This window comes from Ochlerotatus camptorhynchus, unplaced genomic scaffold (assembly GCF_037179485.1).
Source record: "Ochlerotatus camptorhynchus isolate MF236.1 unplaced genomic scaffold, CSIRO-AGI_Acam_v1.1 ptg000361l, whole genome shotgun sequence".
NCBI lineage: Eukaryota > Metazoa > Arthropoda > Insecta > Diptera > Culicidae > Ochlerotatus > Ochlerotatus camptorhynchus.
The window spans coordinates 3,458,647-3,479,909 of record NW_027040849.1 but is presented as its reverse complement, the minus strand read 5'-3'; the positions used below and the strand labels follow the sequence as shown (position 1 = coordinate 3,479,909).

Genomic DNA, 21,263 nt, shown 5'->3' with positions numbered 1-21,263 from the left:
TTGTAGGGTTCTACCTTAGCGTAATGTGGGTTGTCCCTAGGAAAAACGGTATTCAACTGATGAGCGGTGAGATTGGCAACCCTGGAGGGGAGTGGAGTGACAGGGAGCAGTAGAGAAAGGGTTGGTGAAAAACGAGGAGATAAAAACCGTGCGGAATAAAGGAGCAATGAAAGTTAATTGAAATCGGAGTTTTATTTGGGAATTTTGGAAGCACTACATGCCTCAGAACATCCCGGCGGAGCCGACTGGTATTGAACCCAGGCCTGCTGGGGTGAGAGGTAATCACGCTTACCACTACACCACCGGCGCCGTTGAGACGGTCGATTTGGCGGGGAACCAAAAAAGAATGGTGAAACTACTTCCGACACTATATTCAACGTACATAACGAGAGTAAAATCGATTGTCGCTAGTGGGTTACTCCGGTTTTCAACTATACCGATAATATATATTTGCACTTCACGTACTTCGTAAAACAAAGTTTTTTTTTTGCAATAAACGAACTTACCAAACAATTCCTCGACAACCCAGCTGTAGGGTTAATTTTTGGAAAGAAATATCCATTTCTGATTTCATGCTTTCCCGAAACGACACACCGACAAACCGACATGAATGACCATAGAAATTACCAAGAAATATCTGCTCAAAGCACACTTCTGACATCTGTCTCCGTATTTGCAGAAAACGTTTATCCAAGCCACGAACACGCGTGCAAAATGTATGAGTTGGTTTGTGTCTGATCTATTTTTGACAAGTTATTTTTATGTAGATAAAAAAATATCTATGGTTGGATCGCTGCTCATTTGAATCGACCGTAATATATTTTCGAGCAAAAGTTAAGTTTATGTTTTATGTCGGTTTGCTGGTGGACACCATTTGATCCCTGTGAAAACAAATCATCTAGCAACCAAGGTAGACGATGCGCGCAACACTGTCATTGTTCAAAACTTCGCTTGACTTTAGATTTGGTCACGTTTGTTGTTATTCGAGGAAAATTACTCATTGTTATTATTTTTTTGGGGAACTGATTTAGAGTTGATAATCTATTTGAATCCAACGAATTTATCTTTCTTTTGCACTTGTTTTTAGGGACCTTTAAATACCTGAAAAGCTTCATCAAGTTAGCAATACTTCTCCAGTCACCACCAATAAAAATAACACATTTTTTGGATTGGCAGGTCTCGAGCTCGATTGGAATGACACTGACAGATAAATTGGAATTCCAAGCGGAACATGGTCGTCTCTTTGTATTTTCTAGTCTCTTTAGGCAGTGAACCAATTGCCGAGTTTAATTAAATTCGGGGTTAAAAGAGACACTTCGAAAGCAGGTTCGAAAGTTATTTTTCATGTTTGAAAATCAGATTTTCTATCAGAACTCAACCGGTTGTCATAATATAACTTCTTGTCTGTCAGAAACAACTACGCTCGGATAGCCGGGTTAATAAAAACAAATATCCATTTGTCAAATTTTAACCAAAAGTTACAAAAAATCCACTTAATGGTTCAGAGCCTTATAGCAGCCGGTTGAAACTAACGATTTTAAATTGGCTCACTACTTGACTACTTGGTCCCAAGCAAATCGATTAACGTACCTCATTCTAGTCGAAATTCTAGAACTACGCTATGTTTGTTTTGATTCGCTATGGAAGTTTGACAGATAAAATGAGGGGTTCGTGGATTTTCCTATGTTTCGATGGGTGCATCGAATAGCTTGGGACCGAAGATAGTACCAGAGCTGAGTCAAAAAGTTGAGCACATTTCTTCGCTATTACTGTCCGGAATGCGGCAATGAAAAAAAAGTCAACGACAATGTTGAATTTTTTGTCAGATAGCTTATACTAGTTTTGCGAAAACTGTCATTTTGGTAGACTGGAAGCTCAGGTTACTGATTATCAACAAATGCTCTGACATATTGTCTGTTTTACTGGATTTCGGCAATGTTTAAAATGCTTATTATGATTTCCAGCAAATATTTATTTTGCTAAACCCATGCAGCAAACTGTTTTTTTGAAACTCAAACCGAAATTTGGTGGCATTCGGGAAATTTGGATGTGGAGCAAATCCACACCAACTGAAGTATCGATTAAACTTTATCCTCTCTGGATACCATGAACCATGAATGCTTAGTCCATCATCGAGAGAAATGCGATAATGTTCAGAAATCAGAAATTATTGACAACCATACAAATGTTTTTGAAGCTGGAAATGTTTCAAGTGTTTGATTTTCACACGGAGGCACGACATTACGTTTTTCTCATAAATTGTACACTTTCCACATCGTCTTCGTGTTCACAGACAGTTAAACCTCTGCGTATATAGCGATTAGAAAATAAAGCACCAGATCGACAAGAGACGCGGAAAAGAAGAAAGCCAAAAGGCCGAAAAGTTCAAAGGGCTAAGCCGAAAAAAAATCTTGTCGGCTTAGAGCGAACAATATATTAGCAGCAAATAATGAACGAGAAACCAACACATTGACGGAAAAAATGAGGAAAGGTCAGAAACAAGGATGTCAGGGATGGAGAGAGAGAGAGAATAACTATTATGCTGTGGAGGGTCGTTAATGAGTTACAAACTATGAGCTTATATGTAAATGAAGGTTCCATTACCATGTCGACGTCGTCGGTAAATTGAGTGACGGTGCGTCCCACCCACAAGAAGATGATCTGCTAATGGATCGATGAAAGTGAAACGAGATTGAGAGGTTGATAAGACGAATAAAAAAACGTTGCGTAACTTTTTCGACTTGGACCGAAAATGGGAACGCACTTAGGGACCTTTTCGGGTTTGCTGAACTTCACGAGAAGTCTATCCTTTTCATCAAATTTATTTTCAATACAATTGAATGTATCAACATTGTTCATTCACGATCTTAATAAATATGATCTTTGTCAATTTTGTTTTCCAACTTTCTGCGACCAATCCGTTTTATGTCGTTTATTCTTCGTCAAATAACCATCGTTACATCCACATATTTAACAGAAGATAACATCTTTCTGGTTTCTGTTTCATCATTTATATCGTTTCCTGATGTATGTGTATTTTGAATGCCATTCAGAGCTGTAGCTCTCGTGAAGCAAGCGGAATCAAAAGAGTAGTCTAATGCTTTCTTATTAACTGTGTTGTTACTCGCAAATTGGAATGAGCGGGATCTTTCATCAATTAGACTAGTTATGATGAACCTACTGCTATTCCTGTTGAATTGTTTTAAAAGTACTTTTGACAATTTCGTCATTCTTCTCTATTTGTTAAATAGCTGCGCCCACTCCTTCTGGGTTCGGGTTCGATTATCACTTTGGCCAATTATTGAAACGTTCTGCTCGTATTATACATCTATGTCGGAGTGGGATCAATCTTCAATCATGTTCCGTTGTTCCGTTGTTGTCTTCTAGACCTACCGAAGGAATTCACCTGTTGATGTGGGTTTTCTAAAGTTTGATTTATAGAATTTTTTTCTCTCTGTTAACATGATTTTTTGTGTTTATTATGTGCATCTCTCTAGTTTCTGAAACACGTACTCGGTAACGATTTTTTTTTTATTTACGATCGTTAGTAAACACGATTATCTTAATTAGCTGATCATGGCATTTGTTTTTTTATTCTGTTCCTTACTTTTTCACCACTTAATTGCTTCCCGAGTGAATAATAGCGATTTGGAAATTCTCGTCTACAAAACCGGCTGCGATCTGCCTGGCTTAAAAAGTTGCGGCTGGGGCGTGAAGGAGAGGGAGAGATTCTGAAAAAGTCGTCAACTAAGCGTATGAGGATGATTTTAAGCTGTTTACTAGTGTGACGCCTCATTTACATAGAGATTGTGTGATGGTCATAATGGGTTTTGCTGGTAAAAGTTGGGAACCCATAACGATGGAGCCAAATTTGCCAGATGCCCTAGTTGGTATGTCTAAAATACTGATAAAATATGTACCAAACCAATATAATGGCTTGCTCGCACTAGAGGCCTTGTAACATATAAAAATTATCTACAAGAAACTTGTTATCAAGATAACTATGTAATATGTTACTCCTTAGTCTGAACATAGCAAACGATCAAATATATGATATTAACAATATATGATTTTCTCATTATAGGGCTTAGATCTAATTTTGGACCTACTAAGCACAACCCGCTCCTTGTCTTTATTTTTCAAGCGGATTTTCTCACAAAATATAATGTTTTTACTGCAAATGTCTTCTAAATTTACCTTTCCATATGTACTGCAAGATTTGATAAAAAGTAACAAATTGTTGAGATATTGTTTAAAATCTAACACTACTTCTTGACCCCAATCTCGGCCTAAGGGTTTTAAACTCGGCAATAATGCATTGAAGATAAAAATTGATTCGGTCGGAACGTTTCTTTTGTTTTTAAGAATAATGGGTGCAAACATTCATATCACACGTTCTTATTGACTTCGTTCGGTAGCTTTTGAACTAAAGTATCGTACCAAACGCACAATTGACTTGTTGAAGCCGAAATCGTGGGTTTATGTGATGTTTTCTGCTCGATAGGCTCAAAATGGGTGATTAGACCGAAGTAGTTCTCTACCCTACTACATAGGCAGCTTTTCTTGATGGGCTCGTGTTAGCTAAAAGTCGTGTCTCTGAGAAAACGAAAGAGTGGGCCACATTGTTAATATAATACATTTGCTATGATCATCTTTACTGACTATCTTGATGACATTTTTCTTGTTGATAATTATTACTGCGAATCTTAGGAAAAAATCGTGTCTGGCGGCTACCGTAGAGCAGCGTTGCCAGATTGTTTTCATGATTATCGGTATCAAATGATTAAAAAATCGGTATTTATCGGTATTCACTATTTCAATTAATTTTAATTTTTTTCAAACTTTTGGACTAAAATCAAAAGATGTAATTTCCATGTAAGTCGGAAGAAACTTTTGGAAAATATTTGAATAATTCTCTTAATGGTACCGACAAAACTTCCAGAGGAAGAATAAAGAAGATCTTGTAGAGGAATGTTGAAGGAAGTTCTAAAAAATGTCTAAAAACATCCGATGGGGATCTTCCAAGAAAATATTGAGAAACTTCTGGCAAACATTTTTAGAAACTTTCGGAAAACAAAATCCAGAAACCAGAAAAGTTTGGAAATCGGAAGCCAATCCCGGAAGTCATTTCCAGGGGAAGTTAGGAGAAGCTCGGAAAAACCTTCCAATAAGTCGGAAAAAAACCTACAGAGAGTGACTTATGGAGAAACTTCCAGAGGAAGACGGAAAAAGCTTCTGGGAGAACTCGATAGATACATCCGGTAGAACTTTAATTGAACTTCTTTGAGAAGAGGGAAGAAACTTCCAGGAGACACTGGGAGAAACTTCCTAAGGTAGATTGGAAGAAAATTGTGGAAAAGTCGGACGCCAGAGGGCTTATGGAACAGTCGAAAGATACTTCAAGGAGAAGATGGGAAAATATCTGGAAGAAATAGATTTCTGGAGGATTCTTCTTCTTTTTCTTATTCGCATTTCAAGCTTATTGCTTAGCGCATATCAGCTTATTGCGTGCTCTCAACTTAGTGTTCTAAATGCACTTCCACAGTTATTAATTGAGAGCTTTCGATGCCAATACCAATGCATGAATTTGTATATTGTGTGGCAAGCACAATGATACTCTATGCCCAGGGAAGTCGAGAAAATTTCCAACCCGAAAGATTCCCTCGACAGGACCGGGAATCGAACCCGCCGCCTCCGGCTTGGTAATACCGTGCCTTTACTGACTAGGCTATGAGGCCCCTGGGGGATGTTAGCACAATATTCCCTGAAGTTCCTCACATGCTCTATTGATCCAGCAATTTTTCTGATATTTATAAAACTTCCCTGAAAGTCCCACAATGTTCCAGAAGTTTTCAGAACATTCCTGAATTGCACTTTGGAATATCCCATAATTCTTCGGAACTCCTTGAAAGTTCTTGCAATTTTCCTAAAGTTAATGGAGCTGTTTTGAAGTTCTCTGGTCATCCGCGAAGTACTCGTAACTTTCCTGATTATTATTGATCTACCGGAAAATCTCTTATCTTCTTTAAAAGTCCATGGATCTTCTTTAGCGCTTTCATTTTTTATATTAATGAACATCAGCATTAAATTTCTTTGAACTTCCCGATTTATTTTTTGTTTTTAAGTTCTCGAAACTGCCGATAAAAACACAGAACTTCCCTTAAAATGTTCTCAAAATTTTCAAATGTTCATGAAACTTCTCTTAAGTTTCGAAAAATTTTCATGAACCTCTCGGATCTTAACTGAAGTTTTCGGAAATTCCCGGAACTCATTTAAAGGTTCAGAAATTTCCTTGAATTTATATGTCATAATGCTTCCCTAAAGTTATCTCAATTCTCCTGAAACAAATGGAACTATCCTGAAAACCATTAAAATTCTTTGAAGTTGTTTGGGCATGTGAAGTTTTCAAAATATTTCAGTTTCCTTAAGTTCATTGGAGTTCTCTGGGCTTTCCTGAGATTCCCGGGTTCTCGGATTTGAACAGAAGTTAATGAAACGGTCTATATTTATCAGAACCTACCCAAAAGTCCGAACTATTTTGAAGTTTCATAACTTCTTAAAAGTTTCTGTCGTTTTCCTGAAACTAATGGAACCTAAATAAAATTTTGGAAGCATTTCTGAAGTCCAGGGGAAGTTGAAAAAACTGACGGGATCAGACGGAAGAACTTTTCGAGCGAAACCAGAAGAAGCTTCCAAGGGAAGTCGAAATAGCTTTTCGGAAGGAATCGCAAAATAACTTACAGGGTAAGGTAGACGGAAATTCCTAGGGAAAGTTGGTAGAAACTTCGAAAGGAAGATTAAATTAACGTTTTTATGGTAATATTTTTCCACTGAATAAAAGTATTTCCCGATTTCCAGAAATTACTGGTTCATCATCAGCTGTTTCTCGACTCCTTGGTAACCAAAAACGGAGAGGAAATGGAAGCATTAGTCGAAAGAGTATCAAGCATAAGGCATTTTTGCAGAGTAGGCTCAAAAAATTAATTTTCAAAAAGATAAAAGTCCTACACAATAGTTTCCTCTGACAATTCAGTACGGGCAGGCAGTAATTATTTTGATTATTAATAAAAAAAATCGGTATAAATCGGTATTATAACTCAGAAATCGGTTTTCTGAGAAACCTTATCTGTATATCGGTATCAAGTTTGAAAATCGGTATAAATACCGATAAATCGGTATATCTGGCAACGCTGCCGTAGAGTCCTACCACAGCTATCATAGTTCTTCCGCCAGTATGAAAATGAGCTGAGTAGGGGTACCTGGGGTAACATGCACCGTTGCACAGTGGGCAAAAATTGACAAAACCGCGACTAAATTGAATATCTGGGCTGCCAAACGGTTTCAGTCAACATGTTATACATATTCTCAAAGGAAAAACTCTGCTGTATCGATTGGTGGTGGTTGGCCGGAGACTTTTGCGTACCGAGATAGAGGGCCGGGATCAACCCGAGTTCACGGTAAAGTAGGAAATGCCACTATCTATCGCTAGGGGCAGATCACTTGTGGTTTTGTTTATTATAACAAAAAATAAATAAATGCATTTTGACCAGAAACAAAAAAAAATGCATTTTCTCAGTGCATTTTTTTGTAGCACGATGCTCTAAATGACAGTTCCTACCAAAACATGTTGTCCACATCGGTTCGCTCAAATCCACACTCTTGACTCGAGATTTTTTTTTTCCTGTAGCTCCTCGACCGAGAATGCGGAAAAAAAATCCGTCGAAATTCTCTGTAACCGATGGGAGCATCGAACGCAATAAACTCTGATGAAACCCACTGGAACCTCCGTTGGCAGCACCGAAAATCTCCATCGAAATCGCCCGGAACTCTATCCGACGTGAACATTTGAAAACACTGTCGAATCTCCCCGGAACATCCGTAACATACAAAATATCCACCGAAATCATGCTATGGTATTCTCTCCGTCGTGAACACGCATAAACTTTCTAAAATACTCCCTGCAACCTCCTCCGGTAGCAACGGAAATCTCAAACGAAATCGTGCAGAAGCTGCCTCCGGAAGTTGCAGTGTCAACATCGAAAACCTCCTCCGAAATCGTTCTAAGCCTGCGAGAAAACCTCGTCAAAATTCCGTTGAACCTTCGTTGGCAGCATAGCAAATCTCCACCAGAATCTTGTGGAAGCTCTTTCACCGAAAACACGAGGAAATGACTTAGAAATTTCCTGAAACATCCGATGGCAGCACCGGCAATATCCTCTGAAATCATACTTCTCGATCGTGCACACAATAAAACCTCCACCGAAATCGTGCAGATCCTCCTTCGCTGAGAAAACTCCGTCGAAATTATTTGGAATCTCCGCTGGAAGCATCAGAAATCGTCACCGAAACCATTGTGGAACCTCGTCCGCCATGAACGCAAGAGAATGCCATCGAAATTTTGTATTTTCACATTTTTTTTAATTAGTCATACTGTATGTAATTGTAATTGTTATTTATTTAGTTAAACGTAATTCGTAAATTACGTAATTTAGTCAAACGACGAACAAGAAAAACTTTCCTAGAATCTGCGTTTGCAGCATCTAGAACCGTCTCCAAAAAAAAATCATGCAGAACCTCCTCCACCAAGAACGAGAGAAAATCCCGTTTGCAGCATCCAAACTCTTCACTGGCCGAAGCTCCTCCGACGACAATGCGTGGAAACACCGTCGAAACTCCCTTGGCAGCGCAGTATATAAATTCTCTAGTGCACCGAAATCGTGTGGAGCTAGGTGTGGATAGACGATTTTTCTTTTCATGTTTTGTTTGTATATCTTGCTTTGTTTTGACATTCACATCCCACTGAATGGTTGATGTAAACGATGGAAATTAAATGCATTTTTTTTTAATTAAATACATCGTCAATAAGCATTTTAAAAGTGAGACGCCCCTAGATCTATCGACATAATTTTATACTTTACTTAACGTATATTACTGGAAATTAATAGTACTAAGTATATATGGTGTAAAGGCACCAAATTCGCCCTCAGTAATACCAACCGGTGAACACTCGTGTTTATTTCATTTACCGTGGGGACGTAATTTGTGATTAGCCCCGGTCCCTTTCAAGTTGTATCATTATGAATGCACGGTCCATATATTTGAAATGACGTTTCACATTCATCTAGTGATGGCCGATTTTCATTCGAATAATTGATTAATCGATTAACGAACCGAAAAGTAAAATATTTGTAATCGGTTATATCATGCCGATATAAGCATTAACATCTCCAGAGGATCATCACCGATTGTTTCAAACATGTGCTGCACTCTCATTGGTGGAAAAATAGCAGCACAGCGAACAAAAAAAAAATCGATTAGTTGTTAATCGAGTAATTAAAAAATGGGACATCTCTGATTTTGGTGTGTTTGTTTTGATAAAAAAGAGCGCAAAATTTCATCTCTACCGAGGGGGCAGCAAAACCACAAAATTACCTTGTATACGAGGGGTATTCATTGGATGAAAGGGACCGTGAAAGAGGACACTAAAATAGAAAGTTTTTCTTCTCACAGTTTCATCTTAGTATTCATCTTTGGTAATACTCTACTGGCCTACAGGATGATCATTATAAAAAATGTCCTAGAACCTTGTGATTTTTTCTATGTTGTTCAGAATCAAGACATCAATAACTATATTTTGGGTTATAGTGGCCATATTCTGGCCACTATTCTGGTTCTCCGGATAATCTGGATTGACCGATAAAGTGGCCAGTGTGCGTTGGGGCAATATTAGCTTCCTTCGTTTTAAGCTGAAAACACAATTTTCATCAAAATAGTTACCCTAAAAGTTAAATCTATGTTTGCTTTGGACACTATATCAATTTGGCAGCTCTGTGTTATCAGATAATGTAAATAAAACAAACACCAGTTTGCATTGGATATAGAGTAATTTTGTCCTCTTTGTTAATATTTTTTAGCGATTCAAAGCGTCGGTGAAAGATATCAAGACCAACAATTGAAATGGCCTTAACTCCATTTTGTAAACAATGTACAACATAATGAACAGGCTTCAGAAACCAGTTTCCTACCTAGATCCTTCCAATTGAAATTGTTACCTATTAACCTCGAGCCCGCCACGAGTAATTGGTACCCAATACTAACCTAGAAATACTGCTATTTAAAATGTAAATCAAACATTACTGATTTTGGCTCCGCAAAGTGTCACACACGACTGAGCCTAGTAAATAAACGAACTAGTTAAAAAAAAAAAAAAAATAATGAACAGGTAGGGGAAATTCTCCTCTATCCGATTGAGGTTTGGGTTTGCGAATGAAGGTTTTGGTTCGCGAGAAAATGACCTTACAAGGTTTGTTTACAAAATAGAGTTAAGGCCATTTCAATTGTTGGTCTTGATATTACCCATTTGATTGAGATTAGAGCTACATCTTTCTGATAAAATACCGGTTAGTTTTAAACTTACCGGTATTTTATCAGAAAGATGTCACACTTAGATTTTTTGCCGAGATGGGCACCACCGAGCATCTCGGCATTTTATTTTGCTGGAAATTCAGCAAAAAATATGTTTGTTAGCTGAGATCTCGGCAAAATTCCCGTTTGTTAGCTGAATCTCGGCAAGTTTGTCACTGAGATCCAGCAAAATAAAATGCCGAGCTGCTCGGTGGTGCCCATCTCGGCGAAAAAATCTAAGTGTGTAGCTCTAATCTCAATCAAATGGGTAAATTTAATAGAAACAACATATTAAATATGTTTTTCTATTAAATTATTCTATTAATTAAGTTCGGGTCAAAATAATCCTTCAACAGTCAACAAGCTTTGTTTACGTTCTATTCATTCTTCAGAAATGGTCCGCAATGTTCCGAAGTCTATTTAGCGGTCATGGACCTTTGAACAACTACACACTTATGGCGGTAAGCTCCAACTCGGATTAAATTTTAATACCGTCCTTGTTTGGATGATCTGCGCATTGTTTGCATAGCATCGTGTTGAATAACTCTGACGTCGACATCAAAGCAGCCGGACATTCTTGATCGGGATTTAATCCGAGGATAATACCGATTGGAGCTTACAGCCATTAGAAAAATTCATGTAAATTTAGGTGCTCTGAGAGTGACATATTATTTAAAATAGGTGCAGCGCACCTTAATCGATGAAATTTTGGATTTCGGTTCCATTTTTAATGCAGATTACGAATATGAATTTACCTCAATACCGCTAAACAACCTGATTGGGTTCTTTAGTGGTACTGAGGTAATTGCATATTCGTAACCTGCATTACACATAGAACCGAAATCCAAAATGTCATCAATTTTGGAGCACTGTAACTATTTTAAATAAGTGCGATTACATTGGCAAAAATCACCATCTTAGCGCCCCTCTGTGGTAGTTTGTATGGGCGCGAGCTGTCAATTTGTTAGTTTAGTGTCAAGCAGTGAAGTGATTATTTTTAGAATTGAGTGAATTTTGTTGCAAACAAAGAACGATGAACTATCAGCTCCGTAAAGCTAACGCGATTGAGCCTTCCAAATAAACGAACTAGTTAAAAAATACATTACATACACAGTAACCGACATATTTTTCAAAATTAAAAAAAAAAACAAATAACAGGCTCTGTGGAAAATTCTATGGCGATTGGGAACAGAATTTCAGAATCCGTGAAAATTACCAAGAGAATCGAACTTTGAGTAAACAATCCCAAAGGAATTCTGCGCAGATTGTTATGGGAATTAGGAGGATAATTCCGAGGGCATCTCGGAAAGTGTTTTTAGATAGTTTTAAGGATAATTCGTATATAATTTTCAGAAAATATTAGAAGAGAACTCCAAGATTATTCCGAGCAAAAATTGTAAGACAATTCTGAAGTGAATTGTATGGGAATTCTAAGAAATTGAGGCGTATTTAAAAAATGGAAAGAAGCTTCAATGACTTTTTAGAAAAAAAAACATTCAAATTCGAAAAAAAAATCAAACGACGAATTTCATCAATTCTTTTGAGTGTTCTGCAGATAATTTCTGAACTGTTATAAATAAATTTTTGAAGGAGTTTCCAGAGAGATGCTCAAATTTATATTAAAGGAATAAAGTGAAGGGAAATTATTCTAAAGGAAATTCTTGAGAACAATCCAATCAAATCACAATTTTGAGCGAATTTTCAAAGTAGGTAGTTAAACATAGACACATTTTAAAGACTTCGAACGCAAAAACCAAATTCAAGATCCAGGTAAATTGCTACTATCGTAGTTCGTAGTAATGACCCATTCAACCTAGTGATCTATACGGCTCAATCATATTTAGTTTTATGCTTAGTTTAACTGCATATCGATCAATGCGATCAATCCAAATTTGAGTTCAGATTACTTATAATCGCAAAAAGTGCAGGAACTCAGCGATGAGCAAGTTGGAAAACCTCCAAAATCAGCCGGAAAATGCGGAGATTTGACGAAAATTTTACTCATTCTAGGAGTACTACCAATAGACTGAGAGAATCCAATCTTCTCTTTTCTCTTATTTCCTAGAAAAACCTGAAAAACCTTGGAAGGCAAATTTTCTCATCTCTGAGTTCCTGCACTCATCATGATCTCATTGGCCGTGTAGATCCTGCCCTATTTCTAGCGCATCGTCACCAACGAAGCCCTCAATCCACCCGTCACAGTCGGACATCGCCGCTTTTGCTGTTTGTCTGATTGTTCCTGCCATCCGAGTCGGTTGCCATGTCATTTATCAGTATTACCTATTACGGGCAAACCAAGACTCCATCGTTCAGAGCTCTTCATCATATTTCCGAATTGATTGTATTTGGAAATTTCAGTTCGCGTTTTTTTTTTGTTTTTGTTTAATTGTGCGGAGTCATATATACCTTTCGACTAAACGCGCCATAAAAACCTGACTTTAACCGTTCATCTAGCTTGCAAACGAAAAGAAAAGAAAAATACAATACACTCATGACGTTGCAGCCAATGGGAGGGAAGGACGAAACCCAAGGGGAAGTTTTTTTTGTACATAAATGCCATTTCGACTGATGCGCGAGTTCGATTCTTTTATTGTTTCTAAAAACATACTGGAGAAATTCTTAGTTCTAGTAATAATCGCGCTTATTTCTTTTCTGATTTTAGCATTTTAGTACTTGATTGATAGATTGTTGATACGAGATTAGCGGGTTGTTTCCCGGCAAGAAACATCTTTGTCTTAAGTTCAAGATATACATATTTGTGTTTTTATTTCATCATTATTATTATACTTTTAACGAGAGCTAGTAGAGGTGTTATGAACAGCCATTTCAAAACATCTTTTTTATTGTTAAAGCTAAAATGCAACATAGGTCATCTGGCCGGTTAATGTGTAGAGGAACATACGCTAAACTTTCGTTGAAAAATAATGTTTGTTTGTTTTTTTCCTGCTTAAACCAATCGGGACATTTCCACCTCTCATACCAGTTTGGGTGCTTGCAATAAATTTGCTTGATTTGCTTCAAAATATATATATATATCGTAATCTATGCTATGTATAAATATACTTACTAGTAACAATAATCGTAATAATAGCAGCTTCACCTCTATCACACAACCCAACCTGCTCGCTAGGGACTAATAAAATGGATGCACACTAACACAGACCGCCTTCCTCTTCCTCTTCCAGACCGGAACCGGGGGCCGCTTTAGCTCCCTGTTTCAAGAGTAAAAAGAACATTTGTAACGTTACAATCCATAATTTTAAACCTTTATAAATCTACCTCAGCTGCATTTCCACTGTTCGGGGAAACATACGAGGCGGCAGCGTTTTCGATAACATTGGCCTTCGGAGCAACGGCAACACCCTTCGGTAGTGGCAAATCCCTTGCCAGTCGGGCGTACTCGACGTCCATGTGACGAATGAAGGGCGATGCCAGCGCACGGGCAGCCAATTCAGGATCCTCATCATCATAGGCCTGAAATTTATTCGAGTGACAGCTATTTGAATTCTGCTTGCGTTTTGTGCGGTGGGCATTCAACTCACTTGTAGCAAAGATTCCAATGTCTGAATTTCGGCAACATCGCAACAATTACCCCATTCTTTAAACGCTTTCTCTGCGGCCACGTAATCTCCACGGGCCAACTGAACAAGCACCAAAGCAACGGCCAGCCGGCCAATGGCAGCTTCCGATCCGACCTGCTGATGCAAACCAATCTCGCGACGAACGGCATCCGCGGCCTGATCGTACATTCCCAACTTCACCATGATTCGAGCCACCTTGCTGGCGTATTCAGCTCCCTGTCGAGAGGAGTCCTCAATCTAGCAAACAGAATCAGCCTAATTAGTCACAGAATGTCCATTCAAAAATGGGGCAACCTACCGTGGCTACATCGACGGCCAACTTGTACAACTGCAGGGCATCTTCCGGATTTGTACCCTCAAGTATCTTGGCCGCCTTGTCGAGCGTCGCAGCACCGGACTCGGGCGATCCATGCTGCTGGTAGAGATTGCAAGCCTTTTCCGCGTACTTACGTACCTCGGCCAGGTTGTTCATGTCCTTGCAAATCAGGATCACCTGGTCCAGACACTTGGCCGCATGAAAGATGGCTCGATTCTGGCGGTGGCAATCTGATGACTTCAACAGGCACTCCTTACATTGATCCAAAGCCTTCGCATTTCGGAAGCAAGTCGCTGTTCGAGACGAATACAAAGTCTTGATTATTGAATAACCATTAAGTTTGTGCACGACTCATAGCTTTAAACGCAGCTTCCAGTCAAGTTAATCGGGGTTTCATAAATTTAGCAAATTACAAAAAATACACAATCGTAATCATTTTCCACTCACCAGCTTTGTTGTACTCATCAGCAGCAAAGTCATAATCCGGCCTCCATTTGAGAAGGGAGGTTTTCAAACTTTTATTTTTTTTTTTTTGTTTAAGCCACAAAATCCCAGCAGCAAATGATGAGTAATAGGAAATTGAAATATAATGAGAATACTATTAGTGCCACACGTACACAGATTCTTCCCATAATACACCTAGCCCTCTAAACCAAGGGAGTTGATGGCAAACAAAAAAAAAACACCATCGATTTTGTCGTCGCCTTTTTCCCCAACACAAGGAAGGAGGACCAGGATGAAAATGACGAAATGGACCAAACCTTTTCTCAGCCTGACGAATATGCTCCTGGGCTTCCTCGATTTTGCTGGACATTGCTATTGCACTTGTTTAATCTCTTCGCTATAAGCAGTATTTCCCACAAGAAATAACAGCGAATTTTTTCGCCAATCGATTCTCTGTTGCAGAAACAAAGCTATAACACTTTTCACTCTTCTTCACACAACAGCGACAGAAATTTGACAGCCAGTCAGAGGGTGAACACCTATCCAGTCAGCGTTCTGTTTTTATCAATGAAATTCGTACTGCACACACCAGTGCCGTTATGTTCGATTGATAAAAAGATTTTCATTGCTCACCGAGGGGAGCAAGGATGATGGCATACCCGATGAAGCAAATTCGGTTGTTTTTGTGATAATCATTCCTAAATCATTGCTCATTGTTCATTGAAACAATAATGGTTAAACTAGCACTAACATAAAACTATTTTTATAATTGTTAGCATTAGTCGAAAAAAGTGTTAAAGTTTACGGGTTTCGACGTATTTATATTATAATAAATACTTGCTATGATTAAGGCACACTTCGAACGACCCCTTGCCTCAATGGAACATTTTGGCACACAGAAACAGGTTTTATCTTTTTATCCTTTTCCTCGCATCCTCTTAAATGAGAAACACTCGGAAACGGAACTCTTGTCGGAGTAGCGACACACTCACCATCAACTACTCAAATTTATACCCCGTTCACATTACAGCGTATATCACGTGATATCTAGACTAATACCCCGTTCACATTACAGCGTATATCACGTGATATACGCTGTCTTGCAATGAGCACTCATACATCTAGTTTTCACTGGAAATCCTATGTATGAGTGCTCATTGCAAGACAGCCTATATTACGTGATATAGGCTGTAATGTGAATGGGGTATAACATTTGAAAGGGGCGTAAGAGCCAAAATGTAAACAAACCATATTTTGCCACATATAGAGGGAATAGTTCACAAACTACTCGATAAACACGAAAATGTAGAAGAAAATATAACTTCAAATCATCAAAAACGTTTCTTCTTAAGTGGCGTATTTCCAACTTTCAACTCTATGATGCATCTGGTTGTTACGCCTTGCACCAGAACTACGAATTATATCGTTTTAATATGCTAAACGTATTGAGTCTGTAGTATCTAGTCACGCCCGATTCATTTGAAATGCATCCGATTGATAGTTCACGTGTAAACAACGAACAAAAAGAAGACCAAAAAATCTCCGGGCGTAATTCCACTCTCACAAAATTTGCGAACGAAGAACCAAGGCGGAACAACAAACAAAATATCCCGAGGGTGTACTTCCACGGCGTATCACCAGTGTTGGCAGTTCAAAGGGTGGATGATCCGGGGGGTAACAACATGTATGAAATTATCAGGGCGTATGATGTTTTCTTCTCGATTTCACGACAAAGAAATTTTTTTTTGAGTTTTTAGTGATGCATGATGATAGATTACACTATTAACTATATGTCAAGCTTATAAAATCATCCAGAAAATGGAAAGTCGTGAAATAGGATTAATTTTTAGGTCATCAAAATTCAGAAGCGATTTTCTCGATATGGTCATTTTGGAATTACGCCCTTTTCAAATGTTAGTCTAGATATACGCTGTCTTGCAATGAGCACTCATACATCTAGTTTTCACTGGAAATCCTATGTATGAGTGCTCATTGCAAGACAGCCTATAATACGTGATATAGGCTGTAATGTGAACGAGGTGGAATCATGTGGAATCAGAGCGTAAAATTATTGACTGCTTAGAGCACCGCCACGGGAGGCGCTATCTCTATCCCTATAATAAGGCTCCATATAGCTAGTTATTTTAGCTTAGCACCGGTGATTCATGTTGATTTCTATTTTGAGTTTAGTGACTTGAGTAATGTCTTTCTACCGTGTGTTGCTAAAACCCAAAACAATATTACCACAAAGAACATCGACATATTGTTGTAATATATAATTTTTGTCGGTCGATCAATGTGCAGTAGTTGTGTTGTTGTATCATCAATATTCCAAATGCATCGACGGCAGATTGTTTCCCGGAGCCAGCTGATTCCATCATTTTAAGTGACGAGTAAGACATTGAAGTTGTACAGGCGGAGAGGTAGCTCATCGATTCTTCCGGTTCACCTCCTAGCATCGTGCTATTATACCCCGTTCACATTACAGCCTATATTACGTAATATAGGCTGTCTTGCAATGAGCACTCATACATATGATTTCCAGTGAAAACTAGATGTATGAGTGCTCATTGCAAGACAGCGTATATCACGTGATATACACTGTAATGTGAACGGGGTATAAGGTACCAGGCGATAACCAGGGTAGTTGATCGATAGCTCGATGACGTCATTTCGTTGGCGTCTGCAGGCGTTGACGATGGGACGTTGTCGAGTTGTTAAATAGCAACTATCGTGGTAACTCACCGATTACCTTTCGATCTGCCAAATTTGGAAAGACGTCTGCATTGAATTGTCTCATATAATAATATTCCGCCCACTATATCACAAGAAATTGCGAGTAGCTGAGTGGAATGGAGATAAGTTAAGCATTGGGTACAGGACCAAGTCTCCCCTGGGTGGTGCCAAAAGATGAGCGCAATAGAATCATCAAGTTGCCATAAGGCACGGAATGAGACTATTGTATGGCTGGGTAGTCAAAGTCTTCCATTCGTTAGTCATTTCAGGTGGATTAGAACAGGTTTAGGTTTAGGGTGGGCGTTGGCCAGATTTGGATTTTTCAGATGTAATCCTGGATAGGACCCTGTCATTGAACTAAGTACTTTTTCGTAGTTTTTAGTTTTCGGATTTGAAAGATCGTCGGTTACAGTGGCCTGCTTACTGAGCAGAAAAACGCAGTCCCAGGGCCTTACATATCAAAGAGATTTATGGTAAAATCGCTTGTGTATCGTGTATTTTGCGAAACTCGTTGTTGTCGTTGGTTCCGGTTTTGAATGGATACAAAAATTTGAGCAACGGTATTATGTGATATGAGGGGCTCGGTTGCCTTAGAGCAACAGTTTTTGCTTACTAAGCAGAACATCATGAGTCTAATCTCAGGCCCATCCACATTCAAGATTCGTCAATCGTTTTATTTGCTAAAATGACTACATGGTAATAACAGCAACTCGGTGATTAAAAAGGTGCTCGTCTGCCTAGTGGCAAACGTTTTTGCTTACTGAGCAGAAGACCGTGGGTTTAGTCCCAAGCTCCTTCGCGTTATATGATCGTTAGGACATCAATTCAGCTTATCGTTTACCAAAACGAACCCTGCTGCAAACCCAACCCTCTTATCCAACATCCCAGTGATTCCTCGTGGAAGTGCAGAGGTGTTCTCGGCTTCGATCAAAGCGAGTGTCATGTCAACACAATCCTTCCCATTCCTTTCTTGACCTGTGTTTGGGCGCGGCCGGCGCTGGTATTGCCTTATTTAAGATCACCAGTTTTTACACATTGAGGATGATTGCTAGTCACAAGCATCGTCTATTGGTTCTCTGTGTAATTACAGCTGATCTGGCAGTAACAGAGTAGCAACCGTGGGCGGTCAATCAAGCTCAAGCTCAAGCAAGTAAGACATTGAAGTTGTACAGCATTATCTTTTCCAGTCACATGAACTGTTGTTAAGGGCTGCGGAAGAAGACGTAAAAAATCGAGCAGGAGGATCTCGACCTGGCAAACAACCGAATATCAACAGGGGCGCTCATGTAGGAGCTGAGCGACTGTTTTAGGATTATTTCTCCGAGAATCCCACGTATCCCACAGGTTCGGCGGTGGTTTTAATGTCCCAAAACTTGTTTACAAAGATTGTTGCAGAAATAGAGGCCGCGAATCCTTACTGCGTGCAAAAGCCTGATGTGGCTGGTTAACTAGGATTAACTGGCCTTCAAAAATGCAATCTCTCAGCTTGCATATGGCATGCATGAATACATCAGGATGACAGAGACGACAGCGATGAAATCTCTTGTGGAGTTTTGTGAAACTATTTTTCGTATTTACGGCCCCAACCCAACAAACAATTGCCTATTAAAGAAACGACTTCTTGACGATTTTATTCAACTGCATGCTTAATAATACTTGTACTATTTTTAGTAATAACTTCTGTTCAGGCTTTGTTCGCACAAATCTGGAGAATTTATTCAACCACAACATCGAAATATTGGGTGTTGAATAAAATATGTCGAGAAGCTTTTATTCGACTTACAAGAGTTGTAACAGAGCTTATTCGATCAATTTTTTGATTATTCAGCGTTTATTAGACATCATTACTTCCTTAAACAGCGATGGTACAAACGTGTATATAGATAAACGCTTGATTCTCATGGGAAATAATGTTTAATTAAACACTATTATACATTTATTAAATGATTATTCAACTACGGGATAATTAATCTGAAAATAAGAACGGGACAGAGCAGGGTTGTTCTCGTTGGTGATTGTTGTGTCATTATTTCTGTCGAAGCACGCACCAACCACACAGAATACTAGAAAATTTATTACATACAAACGCACAAACAACAAAAATTGTACCAATAAAAATAATGCATTTTCATATTGAAAGGTTGCCAAAATTCGTATATAGTATTAACTGCGAAAATATTCAAAATGAAAATTAAATTTTTTGTTTGAATGTGTTTTTTTCACTTTTGACCTGTAATTTTAAAAGTGCATTTTTTAAAAGGAAAGATGTTCAACTGTCAATATACCTTTTCACATCGATTTGTTTACTAGCAGCACTGAAGTTTAAGTAGTCGTTTACTTCGCGCCAAAATGTATTGCGTTCATTTTTGCAGCAGCAGAACCGTCTCGGATATTGAGTGAGTAATTAATTTTAGAAATGTCGAAAAACGCTTCTTCAACAGGTTCACATTTATTAAAAAAATTACTTTTTTCACAGCCCTTTTGATTCGTCTATGCTCCAGTCAATTTTTGAAACAGCCAGCACCGACATTGACATCGAGAACCTCATGTTTTGCTTCCGCCTACAGACATTTTATTTTATTCATCATCCTGCCTGGCCTCAAGAACGGATGGAGATCAGCCGAGAGTAGTGTGGATACTTTAATATTGTATTCAACAAGCGATCGCGTTAGGTATTCTGTTGGGAAGTGTCAGAACATTAGCGCTTTTCCTGAACTCGTGCAAGAGTGAGTGAGGTTTTTTGTCTTGATTTGAGAGGCTGAAAATTCATCTTGGTATTTTTCGTTTTAGGCATGTCTTCCTGGGTTTGTTCGCGTGTGGTCACTTTCTGCGCTTGTAACGTCGCTGATGGATAACGGAAGTAGAACCCAACGTAGGAGACTCTTATCAACCCATACTTATGCCGTGCTGGACATCGATGCAATCAAACTTCAACTGAAGAATCCCTGATCTCATCTTGCTGGCGGGGCAGCTGTTCTGAGCTGTTCCTGGAATCCGAACCTATTCGACTACACATACATCATTCATCAGCTGTGGCGTGGAGCCTACGTAAGACGCTTATACGCGTGCCGGCACCGAACTGACGTAATTAATATATTTTTGTATTTGTAGATTTTTATTTATCAAATAAAGAAAATATTTGTTTTTTTTTTTTTATCTCTATTTAGGAGATTTTCAGCCACAGGCTGGTTCATCTCCGGGAACCCCAGAAGGGGGCTTCCCTAATTACATAGTTGAGATTTTGGAGAACCTAGAGGTTGGTGGAGCTCCAGAAGGGAGTCCCCTTAGTACAGAGTATTTTTAAAGAGTTCCCGCATAAACAATAACCATAAGATGCGCCTAACCACCCATTCGGGATATCATCCCAATTTTATGTGGTATGGTCGCACCATCTAAGATATCGTCAGTATATGGTACACGTTTATTAGGGTTCATTATAGATCCTGTCTTGGTTCTTAGCGTGGTTGGCGGATCATGGTGTGAATGGCGGTGGTCGTTATCGAAGGCAGTCAGGTAATCGTCATGTGATATCCAGGCTTACTCCAGTGGTGTCCATGTTCGAAGTGTAGTCATTTTGTATATAGTGATTATATTTTATAGAAGAGAAAATATTTGGATTTAATATTTATGTATTAGAATTGAATACTAAAAATGATTTTATAATCTTCAAAATACTTATATTTAAATTGAAAATGCTTTTTGTGTAAATCAAAACATTACATCTAGCATTACATATTATTTCAAATTTACCACATTTTCATGTCAAAAAAATTGTTTTGAAT

General features: G+C 38.6%; 1 protein-coding gene across 1 annotated transcript; it reads right to left on the bottom strand.

Moving 5' to 3' along the window:
• Window positions 1-12,788: 12,788 nt before the first annotated feature.
• On the bottom strand, window positions 12,789-15,251 carry gammaSnap1 (gamma Soluble NSF attachment protein 1). The gene is made up of 6 exons (XM_065231899.1): window positions 15,063-15,251; window positions 14,749-14,816; window positions 14,284-14,594; window positions 13,947-14,222; window positions 13,684-13,878; window positions 12,789-13,616 (listed from the first exon to the last, which is right to left on the bottom strand). Exons 1-6 carry the CDS (start codon window positions 15,113-15,115, stop codon window positions 13,557-13,559), a joined length of 963 nt encoding a protein of 320 aa, XP_065087971.1. The 5' UTR covers window positions 15,116-15,251; the 3' UTR covers window positions 12,789-13,556.
• Window positions 15,252-21,263: the final 6,012 nt, after the last annotated feature.